Source organism: Hylobates moloch, unplaced genomic scaffold, assembly GCF_009828535.3.
Source record: "Hylobates moloch isolate HMO894 unplaced genomic scaffold, HMol_V3 SCAFFOLD_1, whole genome shotgun sequence".
Taxonomy (NCBI): Eukaryota; Metazoa; Chordata; class Mammalia; order Primates; family Hylobatidae; genus Hylobates; species Hylobates moloch.
The window spans coordinates 155,280,277-155,305,024 of NW_026652276.1; the positions used below are offsets into that span (position 1 = coordinate 155,280,277).

At 36.4% G+C, this 24,748-nt stretch overlaps 1 protein-coding gene across 11 annotated transcripts in view; it reads left to right on the top strand.

The window, feature by feature from the left end:
- Positions 1 to 2,066: 2,066 nt before the first annotated feature.
- Positions 2,067 to 24,748, top strand: part of ETV1 (ETS variant transcription factor 1) — a 97,575-nt gene continuing 74,893 nt past the window's right edge. For 3 of the 11 annotated variants that reach the window (XM_058446812.1, XM_032760307.2, XM_058446841.1), the window contains exons 1-4: positions 3,944 to 4,066; positions 4,582 to 4,669; positions 6,061 to 6,108; positions 15,316 to 15,369. In XM_058446812.1, the coding sequence (XP_058302795.1) occupies positions 3,980 to 4,066; positions 4,582 to 4,669; positions 6,061 to 6,108; positions 15,316 to 15,369 (277 nt within the window). In that variant the 5' untranslated portion in view covers positions 3,944 to 3,979. The other 8 variants (XM_058446818.1, XM_058446820.1, XM_058446847.1 and 5 more) reach the window with 8 other exon arrangements.

Sequence of the window (24,748 nt, forward strand, 5' to 3'; positions counted from 1 at the left end):
AATGAAATTTTCCGTTCAAAAGGACTGGCATTTACTAAACTGATTTTTTAAATACATTCTCAAAAAGTAGTGGAAACTTTGTCCAGCTTTTTATGTTCCTGTCTTGTAGACAGAACAGCTGCCTTTGCAGATATTTTCCAAGATCTTACATTTTCTGAAAAACAAATTTTCAGCCCTTCCACTGTCTTCAGCAACTGGTCTATCGGTTTTTCCCAGTGCCAAGCATAGAAGATAAACAACTGCCAACCTAGAAACTAGTGGCTCACAAGGCACAGAAAGGACAGAAGAGATAGTGTTTCATTAAGTATCAATGCAGAGAAAGGACAGAAGAGAAAGTGGGAGAAAGAAAAGAGCGTGGTTCAATCGTTCACGGGCAAGAGGGACACATTTCTCTCAAAATTTTAGGCTGTTTCAAGTAAACCGAGCTGTAGCGAGACTAGCTGCTTATTCACACGAGAATATCGTTTTCAGTTACTATGAAGATGAAAGAGTTAAAAGATATGAGTTCGTTTAAAGAACTCAAAAGGGAAAATATGAAGCCACCGCAATACGTAGTAAAATCTGAGGCTAACAGCGCAGCGCCTGAGAGTGCCAGTCCACTAAAGGGAGGGAGAAGGGGCGCAGAGCTTATGGGGGCCTGGGAAGGAGTGAGAAGTCTTTGGAAATGGAAACTATCAGCCAGCGAAAACCATCAATATTCCTAAAAATATATAATAATAATAATAATAATAAATAAAAGCTTTAAAAAACTAACAAGACACTGTGGGATACAAAAAAAAGGTAGAAATGAAAATTACAGAATGTTAAGTTAAAAAACTGAAATCCATCTACAGTCGAACAGTTTGCACCTTTAAAAGCAATGACTTGAAACAGCAAGCAAAAGATCCCAGTCCTTAAGACTTTCTCCCCACTCGCAATTCTTTCTTTCCTCTAGTGCAAAAGCTGTCTAAGCAGTGCACGCCGGAATTATCCCCATGTGAGCCTTCCTTTAATTTCGGTCTTAATTTTTTTCTCTCTTGTTATTACTCCCAGATCCCAACCTCTTTTTCCTCATCTAGTATCTGTTTCAGGGACAGGACAAAGAGGAGGCAGCGAGCTGAAAAAAGTTTTGTGGTTTGGGATACTTGGGCCTTTGTTGTGTCATTTCCTCTACCCCTCCACGCCCCCCACCACGTGACCAAGAAGGGCCGGAATTTTGTGAATGGAGACGAAAGGTGGCTGTTGGGGCGGGCGGGACTCCGCCCCCTTCCCTAAAGCGGCCAATCTCCTAGCGGAGCGCTGAGGGGTCAGCAATAAACAACAATGGGCTGGGGATTTACGGCTCGTTATTGGCTGCGGGAAGAACCTCGCCGGGACCTAACCCGAAGCTCCGCCCCCTCGCGGTTACCCTGGATACCCGTCAGGCTCCGGCTGCAGAGGTCTTTGGAAACTGTTGCTCAGATTACAGGCGCTGGGTTATTCCAGGAGTGCAGGGTGGTGGAGCACCCTTGTTATTGACCCCCTGCTTGGTTGCACCCTCAGATAGTACCCACGAGCTTCACTGTCCCAGCCTCGGGGCCCAGGCTCTTCCTGGAATCTCTCCTTGGCCGGGGTTAGAATGCAGTTCCCGCTCAAAATGCTTGTAGGTGCGCGCGTTGTGAACTCCGATTTAGTAGTTTCAGGGAATGCGCGGGGTCTGTCTTTGCTGTCCATAGTTATTGGCTGTTTTCCCAGTAATAAGTGTTGATTTTGTTTGTTTGCTTGTTTTTTAAATAGATCTTTCTCCTGCCCAGGTCCGGGGTTGAGTGCTGTGCGCTCTTACACTCCATTTTAATGTGTCTCCACAACGTTCTATTTAAGGAAGGAAACTTTCAAATAGAAATTGAGAACTGCAGCACGTTTCCTAACGGGCGCAACAGCTGCCGGAAACGTCTTTTGGTCACTAGTTCTGGTCACAAATGAATTTCAACAGCATTGAGTCCCTGGTCCTATCCCCGCGGCCTCCCGTCCCCTGCTGGACACTGGCTCCTTAAAGTGACGCTTTACTGTTCTGAGTCCCATAGGAGGATCAGGGCAAGTGGCTTCAGAGATGCAGCACTCACTTCTTAACGTCCTAGTTATTGTCCTTGAAACCCGAGCCATCTCACCGCTCGCCCCCAACCCTGGGCTCTGGCTGTTTAAAAGCTAGAGAGGAAGTGAAAGCGTCAAGTACAGTAAGTGACACCCTCCGCCTCCGTGTATACATAACAAAAGCTCAGGAAACGTGCGGGTCCTAGGATATACGAGCAACCCCAAGCCCTCCCTCCTACTCCCCACAGCCACAGTGGACTGGAAGTACCTTTTCCCAGTGCACACGCAGGGACAATTTTGACTTATACTTTTTCACCCAGCTTGCTCTGTTGTCCTCCCGTCACAACCTCTGCTAATCAGCAATTCTGCATCTCCTAGGCGCCTTCCTTATAGATTCTTCATGTTTCTGTCCCACGAACGATAGTATCTAATTTTAGTTGAGGATGACTGTTAAAAAAATGTTTTGATAAACCATAATGGTGATGGTGGGTTTTGAAAAACGGAAAAATAAATTGGGCCAAAAGCTTAGTGAGAATGAGGATAGACAGCGAGGTGAGCTCCTAGTCAGGGCAAGAGTAGAGGGGTTGGAGATCCTGAGGGAAGGGCGGCTGAATGAGGTGGTACCGGCTTTGTGGAGCGCGCCTCTAAGTGTATACCAGAACCGCACAACAGTGCTTTAAGGAAACCAGCCCCATAGTGGACCTAACACTCCAATAATGGGAACTGGCGAGTCGAAACACACGGTTTCAGTATCCCCAGGCGCCTTAACAATAAGCAGCGGGTTGCAGAGGAAATCGAGTCTCTCCGTGGCGCTTCCAGGCTGAGGACCCTGCGCCTACCGGCCGAGCACCCCCTAGGGCAGAGGGGCGAGGGAGACCGGCGGGAAGGGGCAGCAAGCCGCCTGATTGACAGCCCGAAATCTGATCTTGTGAAAGAGACGCGGAGCCAATGGGAGGCAGCGATCCATCAGTTTGGATTGGAGGCCCCTGGAGGAGAAGTAGAGGAAAAACCACCGAATTGAGCTCTGTCAGAGGCGCTTTCGGCTTCCAAGGGGGAAGTGCTGCGCTATAATTAATGTTTTTATTAAATTTGGAGGGAAGTTTTTGCAGCCTTTCGCCTAGCGTGGCCTTCAGGTGGGTCTTTCCAACAACTTTTTATGTCTCTCCAGATAATTGCATGGTTGTGGGTCGCAAAAACTATCCTGATGAAAGAGGTGTCTCCGTCTCTTTAGTCCCGTTAGGTGCAAAGCAAGTCTCGTTGATCGCCATTGCTAGTTTTGCACACGTTTGCGAATCAGAGCTGCCCGGGGTACACCGACCGCGCAGGGAAACATCGAGAGTGTAAATATATACATCGCCTCTTGTTCGGATTTTTGCTACTACCGAAAATATGTAAATTGTGAACTCTCTTGGCTCTCTTTGGATCCAGGTGAAGGAGGCGGTGTAGGGAGGGTTATTTTTGTGAATGGGACTGTCGGAGGGTAATTAGCTATGCAAATTCAAGAGCTTCATTCATGATTTTTTTTTTAAGCCTAAAAGCCATCTTGTTCCCCTCTAGGTTGATAGAAGTCCAGATCCTGAGGAAATCTCCAGCTAAATGCTCAAAATATAAAATACTGAGCTGAGATTTGCGAAGAGCAGCAGCATGGATGGATTTTATGACCAGCAAGTGCCTTACATGGTCACCAATGTGAGTGATCAGTTTGAAAGTTGCTGTTTATAAACTTGACTCCGTCGGGGGTGGGGAGAGGGAGAAAATGAGAAGGGAGGGGGCACGGGGGTTGGGATTGCAGATACTTATCTGCTTTGTTGCCACTGTAGGGCGACTCTGCTTCTAGAAGCCCAGTCTTCAAAATGAGCTTACCTTTCAGTGATTTGGATAAGGCATAGTTTTGTTTTTAAGACCCCTTTTTCTGATTAAAGTGCCCAAGATGAGTGGAAGAGGAGATGGAGGGCAGCAGCAGCTGCTGCACTCAAAGTTTTTGGCTGGGTTTGTCTGCCACATTGAAAAGAATGAAGTTGAGACAAATGCTGACACTTTTTGTTTATATGGGGTGTTTTTGTTTCTTTTTTTTTTTTCTCATTTTCTCTTTTTTTTTTCTTTCATTTCTCTACTCTTTTTGCTTTTTTTTTTGTGGGGGTGGGGTGGGGAGGAGGGGCTGTCCAAGAGAGAATAAAATCCACTGTTTTAATCTAGCATTGAACCAGCCTAAAAACAACTTTAAGTGTAAATGCTTAAGGTTGTTTTGATGCTGAGATACCATGAATATATGACTGATAAATAGTAATGTGCTAAGATCGGCACTGGGAGGCAACTCTCCCTGCCTGCTTAACATAAGCTTTCACTGTCAAATAAGTGAGAAAGTGAATATTAGAGTTGATACTATGGACTTTTATTTTTCTATTCAGAGAGAAGATCCATTAGACTTATGTATGCATGTCTGTGTGTGTGTGTGTGTGTGTGTGCGCGTGTGCATGTGTGTGTGATCTGAGGTTTACATTCTTTTAAAGCATTTTATCTTTCCCTTTGTAGAGTCAGCGTGGGAGAAATTGTAACGAGAAACCAACAAATGTCAGGAAAAGAAAATTCATTAACAGAGATCTGGCTCATGATTCAGAAGGTGAGGTTTGATTTTGGGCTGAATCCCCATTTTTTTACCTACACTCTCCACCCTGCTAAAAGAAAAGGAGCACTTCAGTCTTATCTTAAAAATAATAAACTTTGAAATTACTGAATTTAACTAAGACTTTAACTTGGAAAAATTTACACAATGTGGCAGTTTGCATGGGAGACTATTTTATGGTCCTATCACAAACTAATGAAAGAAGGAAATAAAAACTTCTCAATGACAACCTTCTTTTAATCATTGTTTTGTGTTTAAATACCTTTGTCCATATGGCATATAACTCACCCCCTTCACTAAGATAACAATTTAAAAATACCCAATACAGTGAGACAAATTCAGCAGCTATGTACACTGCTTACTTTTTTCTTTCTCCTTTATTACAAGTTAAACAGTATTAGTGATTGTTTGGTTTCCCACCTCCTTTACACTAAAACCATCTACTATTAACAGAATTTTCAAGGGTGATTTTGATGACTAAATTGTGAGGTCATAATACCTTGTTTATTGACCATAATATGTTCACTGAATCATACTTACGGCCTCCTTAATAATTATTTGGGAAATTAGTTTGCAGATTCTTTTTATGAACTGTTGCTAGGAAGTCAATATATTACAAATTATTTTAGCCATATGAGGACATTCATAATAAACTTAATATACTTAGATTTAAGTATCAAAGTTTAGTTGGCAATTTTAATTAGATATACTGAATTCTGAAACTTCCTCAAATCTTCCTACTATTTAAATACCTCCCTCTCTCCCTAACATGACCATATAGTTTTGAACTTGATGATAACCTGGTGCCAAAGAATTATCTTTCTGACTTTTATAAACCTATTAATGTAGAAATTTTCCTCTAAAAACTTGTATTTGAAGTGATTTCTTTTAGTTTTGAGGTATTTAAGTTGAAAACATAATACTTTGACAGTTGTACCATGTACCATTATATTTTTTATGTAAGATTCAGAAGATATAAATAAAATGCTTTTCAGTCTTTCTAATCTTCCCCCTACTACTATTTTAGCAAGAGTTAAATATATTTAAGAAAGATTTCAGTGAATAGACACACATTCACCTCAGCCTTTTTGTGAATTCTGGTATCCCTGAGCTTATTTATTAAGCTGTTTGTTAAAAAGGAAGAAGAAAAGATGACTGACTTTATTCTTTAGTTGACTAAAATAATTTCTTAAAGAGTTGCTTAATAGGCATGAAAAGTAGGCAGTATTATTGAGATATTTAAGTTATGCCTCTTTTTTTATTTTTATGTTGACTGCGTCTCTTGAAATTAAATTTATATTTAATACCAATTTCATGACAAACATTTCCATTTAATGAAGACTAAAGATTTGCAAATCTTACGTTTATGTCTTTGACTTGTTTTTTAGAACTCTTTCAAGATCTAAGTCAATTACAGGAAACATGGCTTGCAGAAGGTAAGGCAAAATTTGCTTTAAAAGGGGGGAAAAGCAACTCTAGAAGGAGAAAAAAAAGAAGTCCTGAACTTGCTGTCTTAATATTCAGCCCAATTAATTGAGCTCTAAAAGAGCCACCTCATGTGTCATGCATACATTAGAGCCTCTGATGAGTTTGTCTTTGGGGACTCTGGGGCTGTACTACCCAGTGTCATCACAAATTACCAGGAGAAATTGCTTCCAGCTCACAATCACATCTGCTTTTGGCAAGAACTAATGCACCAAGACTTCAAGTTCTAAGCCTCTGTTCAGATTTTAATTGCAATTGATCAGGTTTATATTATTGTACCTCCAGAGACCTCCTAGAGCCAGAACCCGGCTGGCTTGCTGTTTCCTTTAGAGCAGCGCATATCATTATTTGGTGTTCTGGTGGAGGACTTTTCTGATGGCAGAAATTAGTTTCTCTGGGTTCATCAGGACGGGATGCTTCAAGATTTAAGTGCAAGTGTCTTCTTTCCACCTTGTTCACAACACAGAACGTTAGGTGTGTATCTAATACTTAGGAAATCTATGGGTTTAAAATAAATGGGAGATATGAGGATTTTAAAAATGTTTTCCATGTGTTACTATTCATGTGATGTTTGTTGAAATTGACCTTTGCTATTTTGTCAGTTTTATTAGGATTTATTTAATAGAGCAAGGATACATTTAAAGGCATTACTTTTATTTTGAATTATTTTTTGTTAAAATTTTGTGGTGCAATCTGTTATATCTTTTATTGTATGCAACTTTATAGGAAAATGAGATTGCTTCATAAAGCTTTATACAACTTCAAAAATGCCTAATATTGAGGGACTTTTGTTGGCATTCATAATTTGAAATTTTTCTTTTGGATTTGGCATAAAAATGTGAAATATTAATCTTATGGTGTGTTTTGTGGGAAATACAAAGAGAAAAATTATAGCTATTTAAGCATTGAGTGTATAACGGTATTATTTGTGTGTTCACATTATATGGGAAACATGCAAATTTTGGAACAGATTTTAAGATGGTTAAAAAGGAGAGAGTGGGTCTCTTTAAATGGAACCCAGGTGTTGCTGTAGCTACTTTTAGGCAGACTGATGTGTTTTATCGGTGGTCTTGAATGCACTTGATCAAGTTGCTGTTAGCATGTAAAATAAGTTTCTTTGTTTTGCTGATAGTCTAGTTCTCCAAAGAGCTTTTTCAATCTTTATCAATCTTTAAAGTTAAATAGCTTTCCTAATAGTCCTTTGAAAGGATGATTGTATTTATATGTTAATGAAGGTAAGACTTACTGAAAGTTTTGGCTATATTTAAGGATCATTTTGCTAGTCTGTGTAAATGAAACTTACTGCAATAGATTACTTTTTATTGTAACATAAATCATATTCAAATACAAGTTTTTCAAGGAAAATTTGCATGGAGATTCTTGTATTAACTTACGCCTATTAGTTTTGCAAAGTCAAAGGTTGTGAGAACATTACCTTTATGAGAGAATTTATTTGCTTCTCCAAAATAACTTAAAATATCTATTTTAATTGTTCTGGAAGGTTTGTTGGTTCTTAGATGTTTAAATCTCATTGATTCCAAGTCAGTGCACTTGCTGGCAGATTTTGAATGTGCATAGCAACTCTGTTCCTGGAATTTTAAAATGTGGAATCTGTGACAGACTCTTAACAATTTTATAATGAGTTTCAGTCCTTTTTTTTTTTTTTTTAACTTTTGACTTGTTTTGTGTCTTGTAGCTCAGATAAGTGATTGCAATAATTTACCCAAATTTATCTTTTAAAACTCTGCAGGGAATAGTCTTTCTCCGGGATTATTAACATACCTGTAAATCAAACCTGAAGATTTAGCACTACAAAAAATAAACCTAGAAAATGATCAATGTATTTGGAAGAACGTGGACCTTTACTTAGAAAAGAATTATAATTTCAATTAAGGTCAGGAATTAATCATGAGTGTTTTATATGAATTCCCAGGTGGACTACTATTTACAAACTATGGATAAGATTTCATTTTAGAATAATTTAAGCATTTTCAAAATAGTTTACATTAATTTACCTAATCATGATGTAAGCAAAAAGTTGTTAATGTGATGTTTAAAATCTAATAGTGAGAAAAGAGATCTTTTTAACTTCTTATTTCTAGACTCCACTTTTTTTTTGTTTTGAGAACTTAAATATATTATTTTGCACTGATATTTTAACTTGACTTATCCCACGTCTTGAACAGTATTAGCTAAGAAGAGTGCCCAAATTACCCTAGTTTATTTGTAGTGCGATGTGTCCATTTATGTCTTTCTGGACATCCAGAAATTAAAACATTGCCAAATTGGCAGACTATGAACCGTTTACATATTTCTTTTCATAATGCTCCATGGCCAAGAAAGTGACCACGGAATTTTAAGACATCTTGACCCTTTTAAAAAAGATCATTGGCAGTTAACCAAGTTTCTTCCATGAGTTAGAATTCCACTGGGAAGTTAAACAGGTCTAAAAACCTTATTAGACATAAGAGTCAAGTTAGTTGTCATATGTCATATGATAATTGTTTTTGAAAAATTATAAAAGTCCTCAAATATTTGTGAAATGATATCTTAACATGTTTAGTTTGTTTTTTTCTGTAAGACTTTTCATAAATTTTACCCCAAATGCAACATATGGATTACTCATGGGTAAATTATTATGGATTATAAAATTTGTTTTATTTCTAAGGGGAAGTTGGAATAGATAAGGCAGTAGTGTTTGAGGGTGGGGATGGGACCAGTATTTTCAGTTCAGTAAAGTCCTCTGTAAAAATACACTTGCATTCTACCAAGAAAGTTAATTCCCATACAGAGATTTAAATATGTTGGTGGAGAATATAACTTTACATTAATATCATTTCCCAAGAACTAACACTGCAATTTGAAGGTTTTTTTTTTTTTTAACATCTAAACGCAATTTAAAACAATTATCTTATTCTGAAGAAAACTGAAAAGTTAATGTTTTCAGTGACCACAGTAGTTAAAAAAAAAAAAGTCAGGGAATATGCCAATTTTAAAATGTTGCCATAGTCACTTTATGTTATAATTTTACTATGTGCAATTCTTTATTGATTCTTTGTCTTTTGAATTAGACTGCTACTGACAGAAAGGCAATTGCAATTATTTGATTCCATGAAATAATGAGTTTAAATATCAATCCTATCAACATCATGGTGATGTCTTATTCTTAACAACCTGAAAGTCATAGTTAAAATGGAACCTCTTGTGTATCCAGAACAAAAATAGAAAGATGTAAAAAATTAAGAAAGGATTGCATTCTTCCAAACTTGCTTCTTAAAGCTCACCTACTAACACAACTTAAAGGGAAATAATAATTTTCAGTATATATCTGATGTAAATGTATAGCTGCTGTCTTGACTGTTATTTTGTTTCGGGTCTAGATGTTCTTTCAGGTTCACTTTCATCAACAATATTCTCTGTCTTCAGGGTAAAATGTTTTTCAGTGGTTTTGTATTGAGTCAAGTTTAGTGCTGCCGCCACACTTCGAGTAGGAGTTTTATCTCCAAGAACAACCTTTCTACAGCAAAGGTTATTACATCATACAAATAAGGATTTTTTCCTCTTGGTTTTACGTGACCTTCAAACAACAGTCAGGTTGACTTAAAAGCAGAGATGTCATTACTTTCCCCTCAATTCGCTTTAATGGCTGATGCTAAATTTATATTCAAAATCATTATGTGATGTTTCTTAAGTAATATGTGCTATTGTTACTCACTATGTGTAATGTCATCCACAATATACAGTAGTCATAATACACTCATTTTTATTTTTCAGAAATCCTACATTTTTTAATGGAACATAAAATTGGTTATGTGCTCATGAATTATTTTCCCCCACTTGGTGCAATAAGGATTAAAGGTTTAAAAACTATATTATTTTATGTGGCTTACATAAAACATGAATTTAGAATTAAGCATTGAATTAGAGAAGTCCATATAATTTCTTATAATTGAACAACAATAATTTCATGTGTGTGTGGGCGGGGAGAGGATGGGCTATCACCCCTCTTTTTGTTGTACTAGAAAATAATCTAAAATATGAGAGAAAGACTTCTCATTTGAGTTTGACTTAAAGACAGCAGGTAGAGTAAGTATATTTTATTTCTAAACATTCATTGGAATTGCATAAATGTTTTTTCATCCATGTTTTATTTACAAAATAGAAAAATTTTTTTAAAAATAGAAAAATAGGATTTGGTATAGTATAGTGTAGTTTTTCCAGAGGATCCTAATAAATAAAATATTGCTAAGCTTTTCTATTTCAGTTATAGGAAATGTGCAGTTTGTTACCTTTTGTAGTATAACTTTATTCCCTTTGACTTGTGTATAATGTTATAATAAAAAAAATAGAGTCAGACCTCTGTAGCATTAGAGAAAATATTTGGCTAGAAACAACAGCTAGTTGGCTCTGAGCTTCCTTTAAGTTTTCAAGTTACTGCAGGTCAATTTTAGTTAGGAATTTAAGCTGATTTGACACTCACAACAACTAAAACTTTACTGTTATAGTAAGAATAGAGAAATATGGAAATAATGCCATAATCAAGTATTAAAGGTGTTTTTGTCATTGGAAAGTTGCCTCCTTTTTTTGTATGTTTAAATATGTTTATACTTCTGCATAATTAATGCTTCTACATTTGCACAATCATTTTAATGTTAAAAGTGGATGTGGTATAAAACCAAGCTTAGTGGACTCATGATTATTTTGTTCCATGGCCTGTAGCTTCAATTTAGGATTAAACAGCATACCACTGTAGGAAGGTGGATTTTTCTTTTTTTACTTCTTATTTGAAATAAAATTTAAATTTCTCACAAGAAATTTGTTTCTAACTCTTTGATTCAAAGAGAAATGCTACAAAGTTCAGCAAACATCTACAGTATTCTTATGATAAAAATACTTGGATAATAGGCAAGAAAAATCAGGCATTTCTGTAATGGTTTTTCTTTTCCCTTTCTTGAAACCTTCTTTGCATCTTTGTGTCTTTTCCTTTTTTCTTCCTTAGTTTTATACATGCAAGTTTCTGTAACAAGTTACTTTGTAAAGCAGGATGGGATATGTGTATGTATGTATTTGTGTATATATATATATATATGTATGTATATATGTAATTTTGTAAACTTGTCATTTATTTAAATGTGTTCCTTTAATGGATCTGAGCTCTGAGACAGCAATAAAATTGGTGTGTTTATATTGCAAGTCCAAGTTTACTTGCTTTAGCTCCCTGGAAGGGTGTGACATGAAAAGATTGTGGTTGGGCCACATGGCTCATATGCTGGACTGTGTTTTTGTGAATGGAGGCAGAACTCCAGTTCTGCCTGCTTGTCTTGAGGAATTGCTGAGGAGATCAGCTGTCTCATTCACGGGCAGAAAGAATGACTCATACATCTTCCGCCTTGTTTGGCTCCAGGTCATTGTTACAGTGGATAGAACTGGTTTTAATTAAATATTAACCCCTTTTATACTTGACGTTTGTTTTATTTGTAATTCTTCCACTTTTTCCTTAGCTTTAAAAGAAAACCCAATAGGCACATAGTTTGTAAGAATAGGAGGGCTTTCGCTTCCCTGCAGCCAACCTTGGAAACTTTTTCATCGCTTACTTTTTCTTAAGTAATGATTATTATTTCATTTGAAAGTTAAAAATAAGCATAACATAAAGGCAAGCTATATTTAAAATTACCCATCCCTAAGGCAATATTAGTTAAGAAAAGTATTAAAATTAAAAAGGAGAATTGGTGAGTTTGTGACATATAGGTCATGATTAATATTTTTATGAATTTCTTTCTGATAATATGTATTGATACGTTGCAAAAAGAGAGAAAACAGTAAAACAACTTTGAATAATAATCTAGGTAAAACAAATAGCTGAGAGTGCAGATACTGCCCTTTTAAAGCCGAGATCCTGAGACTTGATGGCAACTTGTCTATTAATGTGCAATGAACTGATAGAGCCGCTCCAGCTATTCCCAATAAAATCCACATGCTTAATCTCCTTGAAAGCATTTTATTGGTCTTTTGGTATATACTTTCTCCCTTTCTCCTTTCCTCCTCTTCCCCTTCATCTTTAATTACATAGTGTGGGGAAACATTTTCATTCCCCAAAGGTGATTATATCAAGCACAGTTTATAATAGATAGTAGTGGCAAAAACATTGCTTTTTTAGGTTGACCTCTATTGTTAATTTTCAACTTTGGAGTTGGTATGGCTTGCTGCAAATTTTCAGGCAGCTTCAGTTTGCTCCTTCACAGTATTCCCCTGAATTGAAGAAAAAAGAAAATGTATGATACAAGTGTGGCAATACTTTGTCATATTTTCCTTGCCTAGATCCAACTTGTGTTTTTAGTTAACTGCTTTCCATTTACTCTAACTTGAAATTAGATGTATACTTAAGCCTTTGTCTATTTAAGTAGCATGCTGCTTCATTTGGTCTATTCAGTTTCTTAAGATTAGCTTCTGTGAAAACATGAGTCATGTTTTTTGTTAAAATTCTGTAATATGTTCAGGAATAAGTGTGAAGTATTTATTCAGTATGTTAAGGAGTTAGAACAGAAATAAGAGTTCTTATTCTTACTCTTTACAGGTTGTTATTGTGCAGCTGTTTTCTGTATATTTGCGAGATACAACTTCTAGGTTATTCTACCCCTAAAATTTGGCCCTTTTTTCCTCACATATTCCAGCACACATCACACACCCATCAATGATTCTGTGCTGCTCTTGCAGTGACATATATTATAAAGTTGCAAATCTTCTTATGATACTACAAAAACAAACAAAAGACCTTTAGGACATTCATACCATCATATTCAGTTACAAATATACTTTTGTTACTCACCAGCTATTTTTAACTTTTCCTGTAAAGGGATATTATATTTTTATTAGATTCCTGTAAATGTTGGCTTTTTAAAAGCCCAGTAATTGTTGTGGTTGATATATTTGCATCTCAATAGTTATATCTGTTTAGCTGTTAATTCTGAGGGAAAACCAAAACAAGGATATAATGGGAAAAATGTGCAGGATTTGAATCTGTGTACTTGCAACAGCATATATATATTATGCAACATATATATATTAAATATATATTTAAAACACTTGTAATTTTTTTGGTATGAAGACTTATTTGAAAGCACACCCTTTGCCTCGTAATTTATGAAACTTTTAGAACATTTTTTTCTGCAGTGTCAACAAAATATGTTGTGTTAATAGCTGAGAGGATGCTAATGTACAGATTTTAGCTGTTTCTTTGCCTCTCTAGTAGACTTCATTAGAAGTAAAGATATTAAACTGAGCATTGTAATGACAAGTACTTTTTTGTGGATGACTTGAAAGACAAGGGTTGGTGAGTAAAGGACTGGAAAGAAGAAAATAAGGAACATTTCTTGAGTAGCTGGCATTGTGTTTAGACTGTTTCATTTAATCCTCACCAAAAAACCTGTATTTTCACTAGTAAACTGATAAGTAAAATTCAATTCGAAGAGGTTCAGTAACTTAACCAAAGTTGCACAACTAGCATGTCACAGAATTAAGATTTGCTGATTTGCTGTTTGCTAACTTTAAAGTTGTTACCCACAGTATCAGATATTACAGCAATATGAAGAGAAAAAAGTTCTCCTTGCAATATAGGCTGATCGAATAGGCATCAGTTAAAACTTGAAAAAATTCTTAATTTGTTTGATTTTGTTTGGTAGTGGGGATAGAGTGCATTCGTAATAAGGTTAATTATTGGTGTACAGAAGAGAGTTGTTAGAAAACAGTTGAATGTCAAACTGCATACATTTTTATAACAGGCACAATTATCAGATTTTTATGCTCTTCATAATACAACATAAATTTTATTCAGCCAAATGTCTGTTTTTGAAGAATAGTATTAAACTAATAAAAAGAAACTTTAATTCTGTATATTGTATTCTTTTTTATATAAAATTTTTTTAAAATGTAGAATTCCTTTTTATGTAGATTTTTTTCTTAAGCCATTCAATTACCAACCTGAAGCATTTTCAAAAGAGACTGTTTATTTTAATAAGCATTCCTCATACAGAATAGGCTCATTTAAGAAAGTTAATTAACATCTATTTAAATATGACTTGGCTGGATAAAAAAGTTTCAGTATTACGTAACACTAATAAAGTAATACTAGCTAGTCAAATGACAGCTAAAGTTAATTAGGATGATAATTCATTATATTTTTATCAAATTAAAAGTAACCTAACTTCTATTTTTTGGGCATGTGTGTATGTGTGTGTGTTTGCATGTATTTATGTGTGTTTGTGAAAGCTTATTATTAATATTCAGTTTGGAATAGGTTACTTCGATGTCTAAATCAACTGTGATGAAAACATTTTAGAAGTGAAAAATGCACTTGTGTTTTGATTGCTGCCAAATGCATTAAGTCCTTGCTATTCAGTATTTTTCCTTTACTAAAAATAGGAAAGTCTTTTGACATGAGGACTGATGAACTAGTGATATTCTTTTTGTTAACGCCTAGTAGTTGCCAGGAAAATATTTTGAATGAAAAGATGACATTTGTGTTATTGTTTGTTATTTTGTTAATGTGAATATAATCTTTGAAATATAATACTTTATCATATATGAGCCAAATCAAAGACCATTCTTCCATTTAAAAACCTTTGTAGCATACTTTGGCAAAATTTAGTGCAAGCATCTTAAAATATGGTGTATTTTGCAGGACAGAGAACATACCAGCAGACGTTTCTAAAAAAGCAGAGGGACGTGTGTGATAACTGCACATCACTTAAAATAATTGTGTGGTTAATTTAAATGGGCTGCTTACACACTGGCAGTGGGTGAATTGAAATAGCTTTTGCTCTATTCTTGAAAAAAAAAACTGCAGGAAATGGAAATTCTATAGCTTTCTTTATTTTGCATCTCTTTTATTTCCATCTGGCAGGTGAGATTCAGAGGGAATACACCTGCCATCATCCTATTTCTGACATATATATGGTTCCTAGTTGACATCAATGATCCCCTTCCATTTCTCCTCCTAAGTAGTGTTGTCAATACCATTTTAAATAGGAGCTCATTGGCAAATAATCATAGGTTTGATCTTAGCCCAAGAAGATCTTACTTGACAGATTTTACTTGACATTCCTTATGCTTTTGGCAGTTTCTCTCTTAATTTTTTTTTTAATTTTCTTTTTCTTCTTCAGCTCAGGTACCTGACAATGATGAGCAGTTTGTACCAGACTATCAGGCTGAAAGTTGTAAGTATAGTATGACTCATCTCTTGTATTTTTCTGTCTTTCTGGTTTCCTTCTTTCCTTCTTTCTCTTTGGTTGGTTTTCACGTCCAGTGTCTTGTCTTACATTGTACCAGCGCCTTTTTAACTTACAGCCATAAGATGATTTGATTTGTTAGGTTGTGACATCAGCAGAAACTCTATTTTGAGCAGAATCCTTGAATTCTGTATATCGGAAGAGAACTCCAAATAGCAGGCAAGGAAGACTGAGCTGATTGAAAGATGGTCTTGTTCTTCATATTGGTAAATATCTTTGGGAGGAAATAGGGTGTGATCCATGAACATGCACATGTTTACTTCCAGTTTTCCAATATGCTTACAGAGAAATGCCTGGATGCTGCTGGGAGATAGAGTTAAAAACTACTTGAGATTAGTTATTGTATAATTTACAAAAGATTCTGGACCAAACATTCATTGGCTTATTGTAGTATTGTACATTCATGAATTGTCACCTGCTTTTATTTAATTTTTAGCCTGAAATTTTCTGCTTCCTGGTTGCAGTAGCACAAATGGAAGCAGCCATTGGCTTCTCTCAGGGTTCCTCCTTCCGCGTTCCTTTCCCTGAGCCTTGCTCCCGGGCCTGTCAGAGAATGCACGAGGAGTGATGCATGGAGTATTCACTGTCCCTTAATTGCAGAGTGAGCGTTTTGCCCGTACAAACGTGGTTGCCTTGGGGTTTACTGCTGGTATTTATAATCTGCCATTCTACCAGCTAACTGCCACTACTGACCAAAGGAGCAAATAGTAAGGAAAAGGGTATAAATGCCATCTTAATTATGAAACTGGCCTAATGCATTTTTGTTCTGTTGGTGACATCTAAATTTGTTTTATTTTTTCTAATACAAATACCTGCATTGCTTCAAGTAACAGATGTTGTGGGCAATGTTTTCAGCATTTATGTTTGGTAAGTTAAATTTCTCAGGCGTAGAGGGTTGTGCAAGGTTTTGTCCAGATTCTCTAACATGTTACATGTTTCAACTCAGCTTGGTTATAAAGAAATTACTGTGGTAAAATATACATACCACAAAATTTACCATTTTAACTATTTTTAAGTTTGTAGTTCAATGGCATTAAGTACATTCACCACTATTCAACTTCAGAACTTTTTTATATCCCAAGCTGAAGTTCCGTACCTGTAAAACAATAACTCCCATTTCTCTGCCCTCAGTCCCTGGTAACCACTGTTGTATTAGCTTTATTTTTGATCCGAGAAGAAAACTGTATAATGCTGTTTGATGTCTAAATACAGGTATTTGACATAGGCTTCCAAGAAACTTACTCAGCAACTATATAGACCTTAATTAGACACCCTTAGAAACACTCCCAGAAGGATGATGGCTCATACAAGTCCTCCCCTTCTTGATTAAAGTATGGGAAGAGAATGGTCCTATTTCCAACATTTCCCTTCCCGTGGGCAATTGAATTCTTCTTTCTAAAAGCTAAACACGTCGTCTGAGTAGAAGAATTAATCTCGTTGATATTTTACATCCAAAGTAATTGGTAGCAATTCCAATACTATACCAATTGTCAGGGTAAAATGAACCACCTACAGGTAATTTTTTACTGGTTTTCTTATTTGACTTCTTTTCAGGTTTTCTTATTCTTGAATATTTAGTCTCTTTGAACTCTTTTCTGAAGGCCACACTGGCGTGATTTTCTTCCTTTTTTTTTTTTTTTTGTTTGTTTGTTTGTTTGTTACTCCCTTGACCACTCCTTCTTACTCAACTCATCTTCCTTCCCTCCTCTTTGTGGACCTCTTCTTTCCCTGGGGTTCTGTCCCCAAACATTTCCTTTTTTTTTTTTCCTTTCTTTTTTTTTTTTTTTTTTGAGACAGAGTCTCACCCTATTGCCCAGGCTAGAGTGCAGTGGTGCAATCTTGGCTCACTGCAAGCTCCACCTTCCGGGTTCACGCCATTCTCCTGCCTCAGCCTCCCCAGTAGCTGGGACTACAGGCATCTGCCACCACGCCCAGCTAATTTTTTATATTTTTAGTAGAGATGGGGTTTCACCGTATTGGCCAGGATGGTCTCGATCTCCTGACCTCGTGATCCGCCCGCCTTGGCCTCCCAAAGTACTGGGATCACAGGTATGAGCCCCTTTCCTCTTATTTTACATGCACCATGCCAGCGCTGTCCCATAGAACTTTCTGTGATGGAAATGACTACACCTGTGCCACCTGATACAGTGTCCACTAACCACATTGGCCGTTGAGCGCACCAAATATGGTTAGTGGGACTGAGGAAATGAATTTTTAACTTTATTTAATTTTGATTATTTTAAATTTAGACATGTCTGGCTACTGGCTACTGTATTGGTCAGCACAGCTTCGAACAGTGATGTCTTCCACATTGTTGTCTCCGGCCTGGTTCTTCCCTCCGAAGCTGTCTATTGGACATCCTCACCTGATCCCCCCTAGTGTCCCTGTGCAGATTAGAAAAAGGCAGCACCTCTGGACTCACTCCCTTAGCCCTTGGCTGTGCATTGCACAAAACACCATCTACATGCCAACTCCAATCTTTAACGCAGTGCTCCCCAGACGATTTACACTCAGCAAGTCTAACAGTGAAACCATGATTTTTTCCTGACCAACGTTGCTCTTTTACTTCTGTTGCCTTTCTAAGTTAGTGGCATCACCATCCAAACTGAAATCCTGATATTTATCCTCAAAGACCTCGGTTCTTTACAATAAACCTCAAATTGCTAACCAAGTTGTTGATCCTAGCTTTCAAAAATATCTTAATTTCATGGCCTCTCTTTCATCCCTATTTCATTGCTTTAGTTCACACACCTACATTCTGCCTTGACTGAACTTCTGAGTCAGCCTTTTGGTTGGTTTTCTTGTCTTTTGATTTTCCCTCTTTGCAAGCCACCCCGTGCAGTAGCATTAACACACAACTATTTGGCCTTGTTACTTTTCTTCTTAAACTGTCTGCAGGACAAAGTCCTATTTCTTTAGCTGTACGGAAAATTCTTCTATAACCCAGGCCTTGACTATCCTTTCGGTTTAAACTCTTGCTACTCCAGTACCCTGTCTTTTCCTTTCCTCTGTACTTTAGCCCTTCTAATTTTTCAGTTCTCTGGGCAGATTGAGTTGTTTTAAATGTCTTTGGCCTTGCATATGTTCATTTTGCTTTAAAACTTTTCATTTTTGCTTTGCAATCTGGTGAACCTCCTATTTCAGACTTAGCTTAGATTTCACCTCATTGAAGTCTTTCTCAGCCTTTTCTTGCCACCCTGACCCCACAGAGTTAGCTGGACTCCACAGCATCTTATATATTATATTTATTGTATTATAGTATTTTAGATACATTTGTGTCTTTGATAAGATTGTGAACTTCTTGAGGGTATAAGAAGCACGTCACATTCAGCATGGTTTACATGTTATAGAAGAACAATAAGTAAAATTATCATTGTATTCATGATCACCTTCTTAGTGCTTATTTCCTCCTAAGCATCTTCAGAGTCTTAATTCCTTTCTTAAGATAGAAACATATGATATGCCTTAAAACTGCACGTATAGTCTCATTCTGGGAAAACTTGCCGAAACTATGAAAGTTTAACCAAATGTTTTCAGAATTGTGAAGGTTTATTTTACTTCAATTAGAGAATATTTACAGTTTAACAAATATGGCTTTGGGACATGTAAATAAGACACATAATAATTTTTAAAAACCTATAAACAGAGGCAAAAATAAGTCTGAAATAGCCTAATTTAAAAAAAAAGTGGAGGGATATGTTATTTCAGGTTTTCACAGACATGAAGGACTATTGTTCAGATCATAATAACCAGCTAATTTTATTCTTCACCGAAGAAAAGACAAGAGGGAAATAATTTAAAAAGAAGAATAGGGCATTTGTATTAGATACTAAAGAGGATTTCTGGATGCAGAAGTTTATCACATATTGGAATTGAGAGGTTAGATGGTCTCCAAAATGCCTTTAAACAGATGTTTGATTCTTGTCCGTCTCGGTATGCTTAGTGGGGGCAGAGGGATCCTATCTCTAGAAAGAGAAAGAAACTCCATCCGCTTTGTGTGGCCTGTCTGTAAATTCTATTGGGATATTTTTAAAAATGTGAGTAATCAGTTTTCCTTGCATACCTCAATGAAATAAGATGCTTCTGCCTTAGCTTTTACTGCTTTAGTCCTTTGGTAAATGAAGGTTAAGAGAATGAAGAACAAAATTTTGCTCAATACTAGATTATAGAACATGCATTTGACTGTAACATGTTTAAATGCATGTAGAATAATAGAGATCAGAGCATCCAAAAATTGTGAAAATGAGATTAAACCATAACACTTGAGAACTTTCTAAAAATTTCCCTAAGCATCGTTTGTTGCTGTTTACAAAATATTTTAATTGGAAATGTGGAATCCCGTGATGGTATACTATAGATTGCTAACCTTTGAAGGATGCTAACTTTGAAGCAAGTATAGGCATTAAAAATAAGTGAAAACAGAGCCTGGGCATGGTGGCTCATGCCTACAATCCTGGCACTTTGGAAGGTTGAAGTGGAGAATTGCTTGAGCTCGGGAGTTGGAGACCAGCCTGGGCAACATAATGAGACCCTATATCTATCAGAAAATAAAAATAAAAACCAAGTGAAAACAAGTTCCTACACGTGCATGCCAGGAAATCGATGAAGGCTAAGAGAAACAATAACATGCTTTTAACAAATTGTTTATTCCTTAGCAATAAATCTTTTCATAACTCAGACACTCTGTTGGAAAAAATAGAATTACGTTATGATGTGCTTTAGTCCAGAAGAAATAGAAGTGTATCTTCTCAAAAAGGACAAATTAAGGAGTATTTCAAACATAGGTGATCCTTATGTTTCTGAAGTGGATATACATTTGTATTTAAACAGAATTTTCTTAAATTGTTTAATTACATCAATAATCTTATGTTTTCAATCTTATTTTATTCTGAGACAGGGTCTCGCTTGGTTGTCCGGGCTAGAATGCAGTGGCATGATTTTGGCTCACTGCAAACTCTGCATCCTCAGTTCAGCAGTCTACCCTACTTCAGCCTCCCGAGTAGCTTGGACTACAGGCATGCACCACCATGCCTGCCAATTTTTGTATTTTATAGAGAGATGGGGTTTTGCCCAGGCTGGTCTTGAACTCCTAGGCTTAAGTGATCTGCTCAAGTCGACCTCCTGAAGTGCCAGGATTGCAGGCATGAGCCATCATGCCCAGCCTTAAATCATGTATTTTAAATTCAGTTATATCATTTTTTTTTTCTTTTTGAGACAGAGTCTCGCTGTATCATCTAGGCTGGAGTGCAGTGGCACGATCTTGGCTGACTGCAACTCCTGCCTCCCGGGTTCAAGTGTCTCTTGCCTCAGCCTCCCAGGTAGCTGGGATTACAGGCATGTGCTACCATGCCCGGATAATTTTTGTATTTTTAGTAGAGACGGAGTTTCACTATTGATGTCCAGGCTAGTCTCAAACTCCTGACTTCAAGTGATCTGCCCGCCTTAGCTTCCCAAAGTGCTGAGATTACAGTCATGAGCCACCATGCCTGGCCGTTATATCATTTATCTTTAAAAATCTACCACCTTTCATTTTGTTCTTCGTAACAAAGTTATGTGTTATTTTTTATAATTAGTTTGTTTCCATTTGGTTACATTAGTTCATTTCAGTCTTTTCTCTGTAGTGATTCACATGATAATGACTTTCACATTTACATTTTATCTTCTTCCAGAGCATTTCCAGGAGTGTGCATAAGTCCCAGGGTTATGCAAAATTCCCAACAGGATAGATCCTTGTAACTCTACTGCTTTGTCTTACAGTCAGTACAACACACTGGAATGCAAGTCAATTTGGAAAAAATGTTATTAGAGAAATAATAATAACCCTGACTCTTCACTATTTACAAAAGTAAATCTTTTGCAAACTTCTATACTTTATCAGATAACTGTAATACAATACTAGTGGACCATACAAAAATCATCCAGACAAACCCTTGTGTGGGGACTCAACTGTTTAAAACCACTATTATTATTACATGGATGACACTTTAAGTAAATGAAAATCATAACTACACTTTGTTTCTTTAAGAATTTCTGGTTTAAGAATAGCATTTGGGTCGGGCACATTGGCTCACGTCTGTAGTTCCAGCACTTTGGGAGGCCGAGGCAGGCATATCACCTAAGGTCAGGAGTTCGAGACTAACCTGGCTAACGTGGCGAAACCCCGTCTCTACTAAAACTACAAAATTATCTGGGCGTGGTGTCGCATGCCTGTAATCCCAGCTACTCAGGAGGCTGAGGCAGGAGAATTACTTGAACCTGTGAGGTAGAGGTTGCAGTGAGCCGAGATCGTGCCATTGCAGTCCAGCCTGGGTGACAGAGTAAGATTCTGTCTCAAAAAATAAATAAATAAAATAAAATAAATAAAAGAAAGAATAGCATTTGACTTTTTTTTTTTTTTTTTTTGCAATGAAGTGGAAAAAAGAAGTACTTAGATTACTGTTACAAATCTGCTTCTTAGAAAACTGAAGTCAGTCAGGTCTGTGTAGACCCTGACTGAATAATTTATGTTAACACATACTTGTCCAGGATCAGAAAAATTCCATTTATGGGTTTGTTTTCATAATTTCCTGCCTTTTTACTAAGTTACCTTCCTACATCTTGTTTCTTTCGACACATACAGTGAGTACTTTATAAAGTTGATTTTTTTATTACTAATTTTGAAAACTTTCTTGCCCGATTAAGTTTTTTTGATATGATTGGTCAGGAAAACTTCGTCTTCTTTCGTTTTTCTGACTGCTTTTACCAAAATGAGAGCACACACTGAAAGAGAAATGGCATTTTTTTGGATTTAAGAACATGATTTTTTGGTTTGTTTTCAATTTCAAAAAAATTTAAAACTTTTTTTGAGGCATATTTAAACATGTTACCAAATAGACTCAAACTATCCATTTCAAGCATGACTAGTTGCATACCTTCTCGCCCAAGTTAGTATTCCTGAGAGCTACACGATAGCTACCTCTTGATGGTTCTGAGTTTCTTTTGGGTATGCTTTTTGCAGTTGCTGCTTTGTGTGTGTGTTTTGTTTTGTTTTTTTTTTTTGAGAGGGGATCTCGCTCTGTCGCCCAGGCAGGAGTGCAGTGGTGTGACCTCGGCTCACTGCAAGCTCCGCCTCCCGGGTTCACGCTGTTCTCCGGCCTCAGCCTCCCGAGTAGCTGGGACCACAGGCGCCCGCCACCACACCCAGCTAATTTTTTTTTTTGTATTTTTAGTGTAGACGGGGTTTCACTGTGTTAGCCAGGATGGTCTCCATCTCCTGACCTCGGGATTCTCCTGCCTCGGCCTCCCAACGTGAGCCACTGCGCCTGGCCCAGTTTAAATATTTTGTCAAAGCAGTATATTTACAGAGTAGGAAAAAGTGCAAATAAAATTATTCCCCATTCCTGCAACCCACAACTCACAGTCCTCTCTAGAAGCAACTGCCTTTTGGTTGTCCTACATACTAAATAATATGGTTGTACTGCAACTTCTTGTTTTATCAGTTTTAGATTTTACCTGTTGTCCTACGAAGATAGAAAAACATTTTCGATAGGTTTTAATTACTTTAATGCCAGTAATCCGCTGTCTGATTCTACTTCAGTCCGTTAATCTTATTCAGACCTGGGCATGAATAAAAATCATTTGGGAAGCTTGTGCAAATGCAGCTTCCTGTCTCCTGTCCTGTGAGAGCTTGACTTTAGAGGCCTAGAACTAGGCTTCTGTATCTCTAAGGAGCTGTTAGGTGATTCTGATGCAGGCCTTTCGTGGAGTGCAAGGTTAGATATTTTATCATATACTTAATTATAAAATAAAGACAGCAGTATCAGTCTTTTGCAATTAAGTTGTAAGATGAACCTTGCCATTCATACCCATATACAATTCGTTATGTGATAGAGGCAATCAGTTTCTGGAAAATATTATTTAAGTAATATGTTGTCATCTTATTTTTAAAATATACTAGGGAATCAAAAAATGAAGGCTATATAAAAATGATATTTTAAATATATTCTTATTTTTTATCATCTTTGCTAGAATTATATATATTTTCCAATTCCAAAGATTATTCTCTATTTTAGCTGTGAGAAAGTCATTGCTGATTGTAGATTTCTGTTATACTGGAACCAATTCTAGTTTAGAAGGAACTTCCCAATGCTGATTAGAGAGAGCCAAGGCATTGATGACCCACCCTGTTCTAGGTGTGTCTAGTAGGAATTCTTGTCATTAGATGTTCTACTCTTCCACTGGTGCAAATGCGGTCTATGTCTGTCACAAAGCCCAGCAGCCCCCTTTCCAGTAAAGCAAAAATTTTAGTTTGGTGCTTGATTGTTTTACAAGGAATACATTTTTTAAATCAAAATGAAAATCCAATGAAAGGTACTCTCCATCTTGCAAGTAGGATCTCTTGCAATAATTTTTATTTTAGATACCCTCCCAGGAATCCATCAAGTCCAGTAAAAGAAATAAAATCTAAATCATAGACCTTGGGTATGTCTCCTAACCTTTATTTACTTATCTGTAAGTTGACAGGGAAACAAATCTTTCAGGCCCAGAGCCACATTATGATTTTGTGCCAGAAGGAAAAGAGAAAGGATACTAGCTAAATATGGTGAATGTGTGCTTGAATTGAAAAGTGAGTTTTAGAAAAAAACATAATTCATGGGGGAATAATGTATGTAGAATTTGATATGAAGGACACTTTCCTTTATAGGAAGTAGGTGTACTTTCCTTTATTGGTATACTTATAATTTTCTCACTGTAAGTATGTGGAATATAAGTATTGGACAGGTGCAGCCAATACTTATATTCTGTATACTTACAGTGACAAAATTATGTTAGTCTTGATTTTAGTAAAGTATGCTCTAGTAGATACTTTACACTATTTTTGGTTTTACCAGTTTATTCTTGTTAAGGTAGATAGGGCAAGCTTACTGCCCAGATGAAAACCAAAAACTAAAATTCAAAACTCTACAAAACTGGTGCTTGCTCTTCCAAAGCTGAAAGTGAAAATATGTATATTAACCCAAGTCTTTAGCTTTTTCTTTCCTATTTTTCTTCTTTAATTTTGTCCTTAATATAACAATATATTGTAGAAATTGACTTTTGAAATGTGCTCAAAGGAAGTTATGTCAGCAAATATTTTTTACTTACCCTCCCTATAATTAGTCACAAGTTATTTTGAAGAAAGTAATCTATACCTTCTTTGGTTGAACTTGACCTCATATTAAATAATTATTTTGTTATACAATGAATGGACTTGATAGAAATATAAGCCAAACAATATTTATTGGAAAAATCTAGGTAAAGGATGTCAGTGGAAAATTATTTGTAGAAC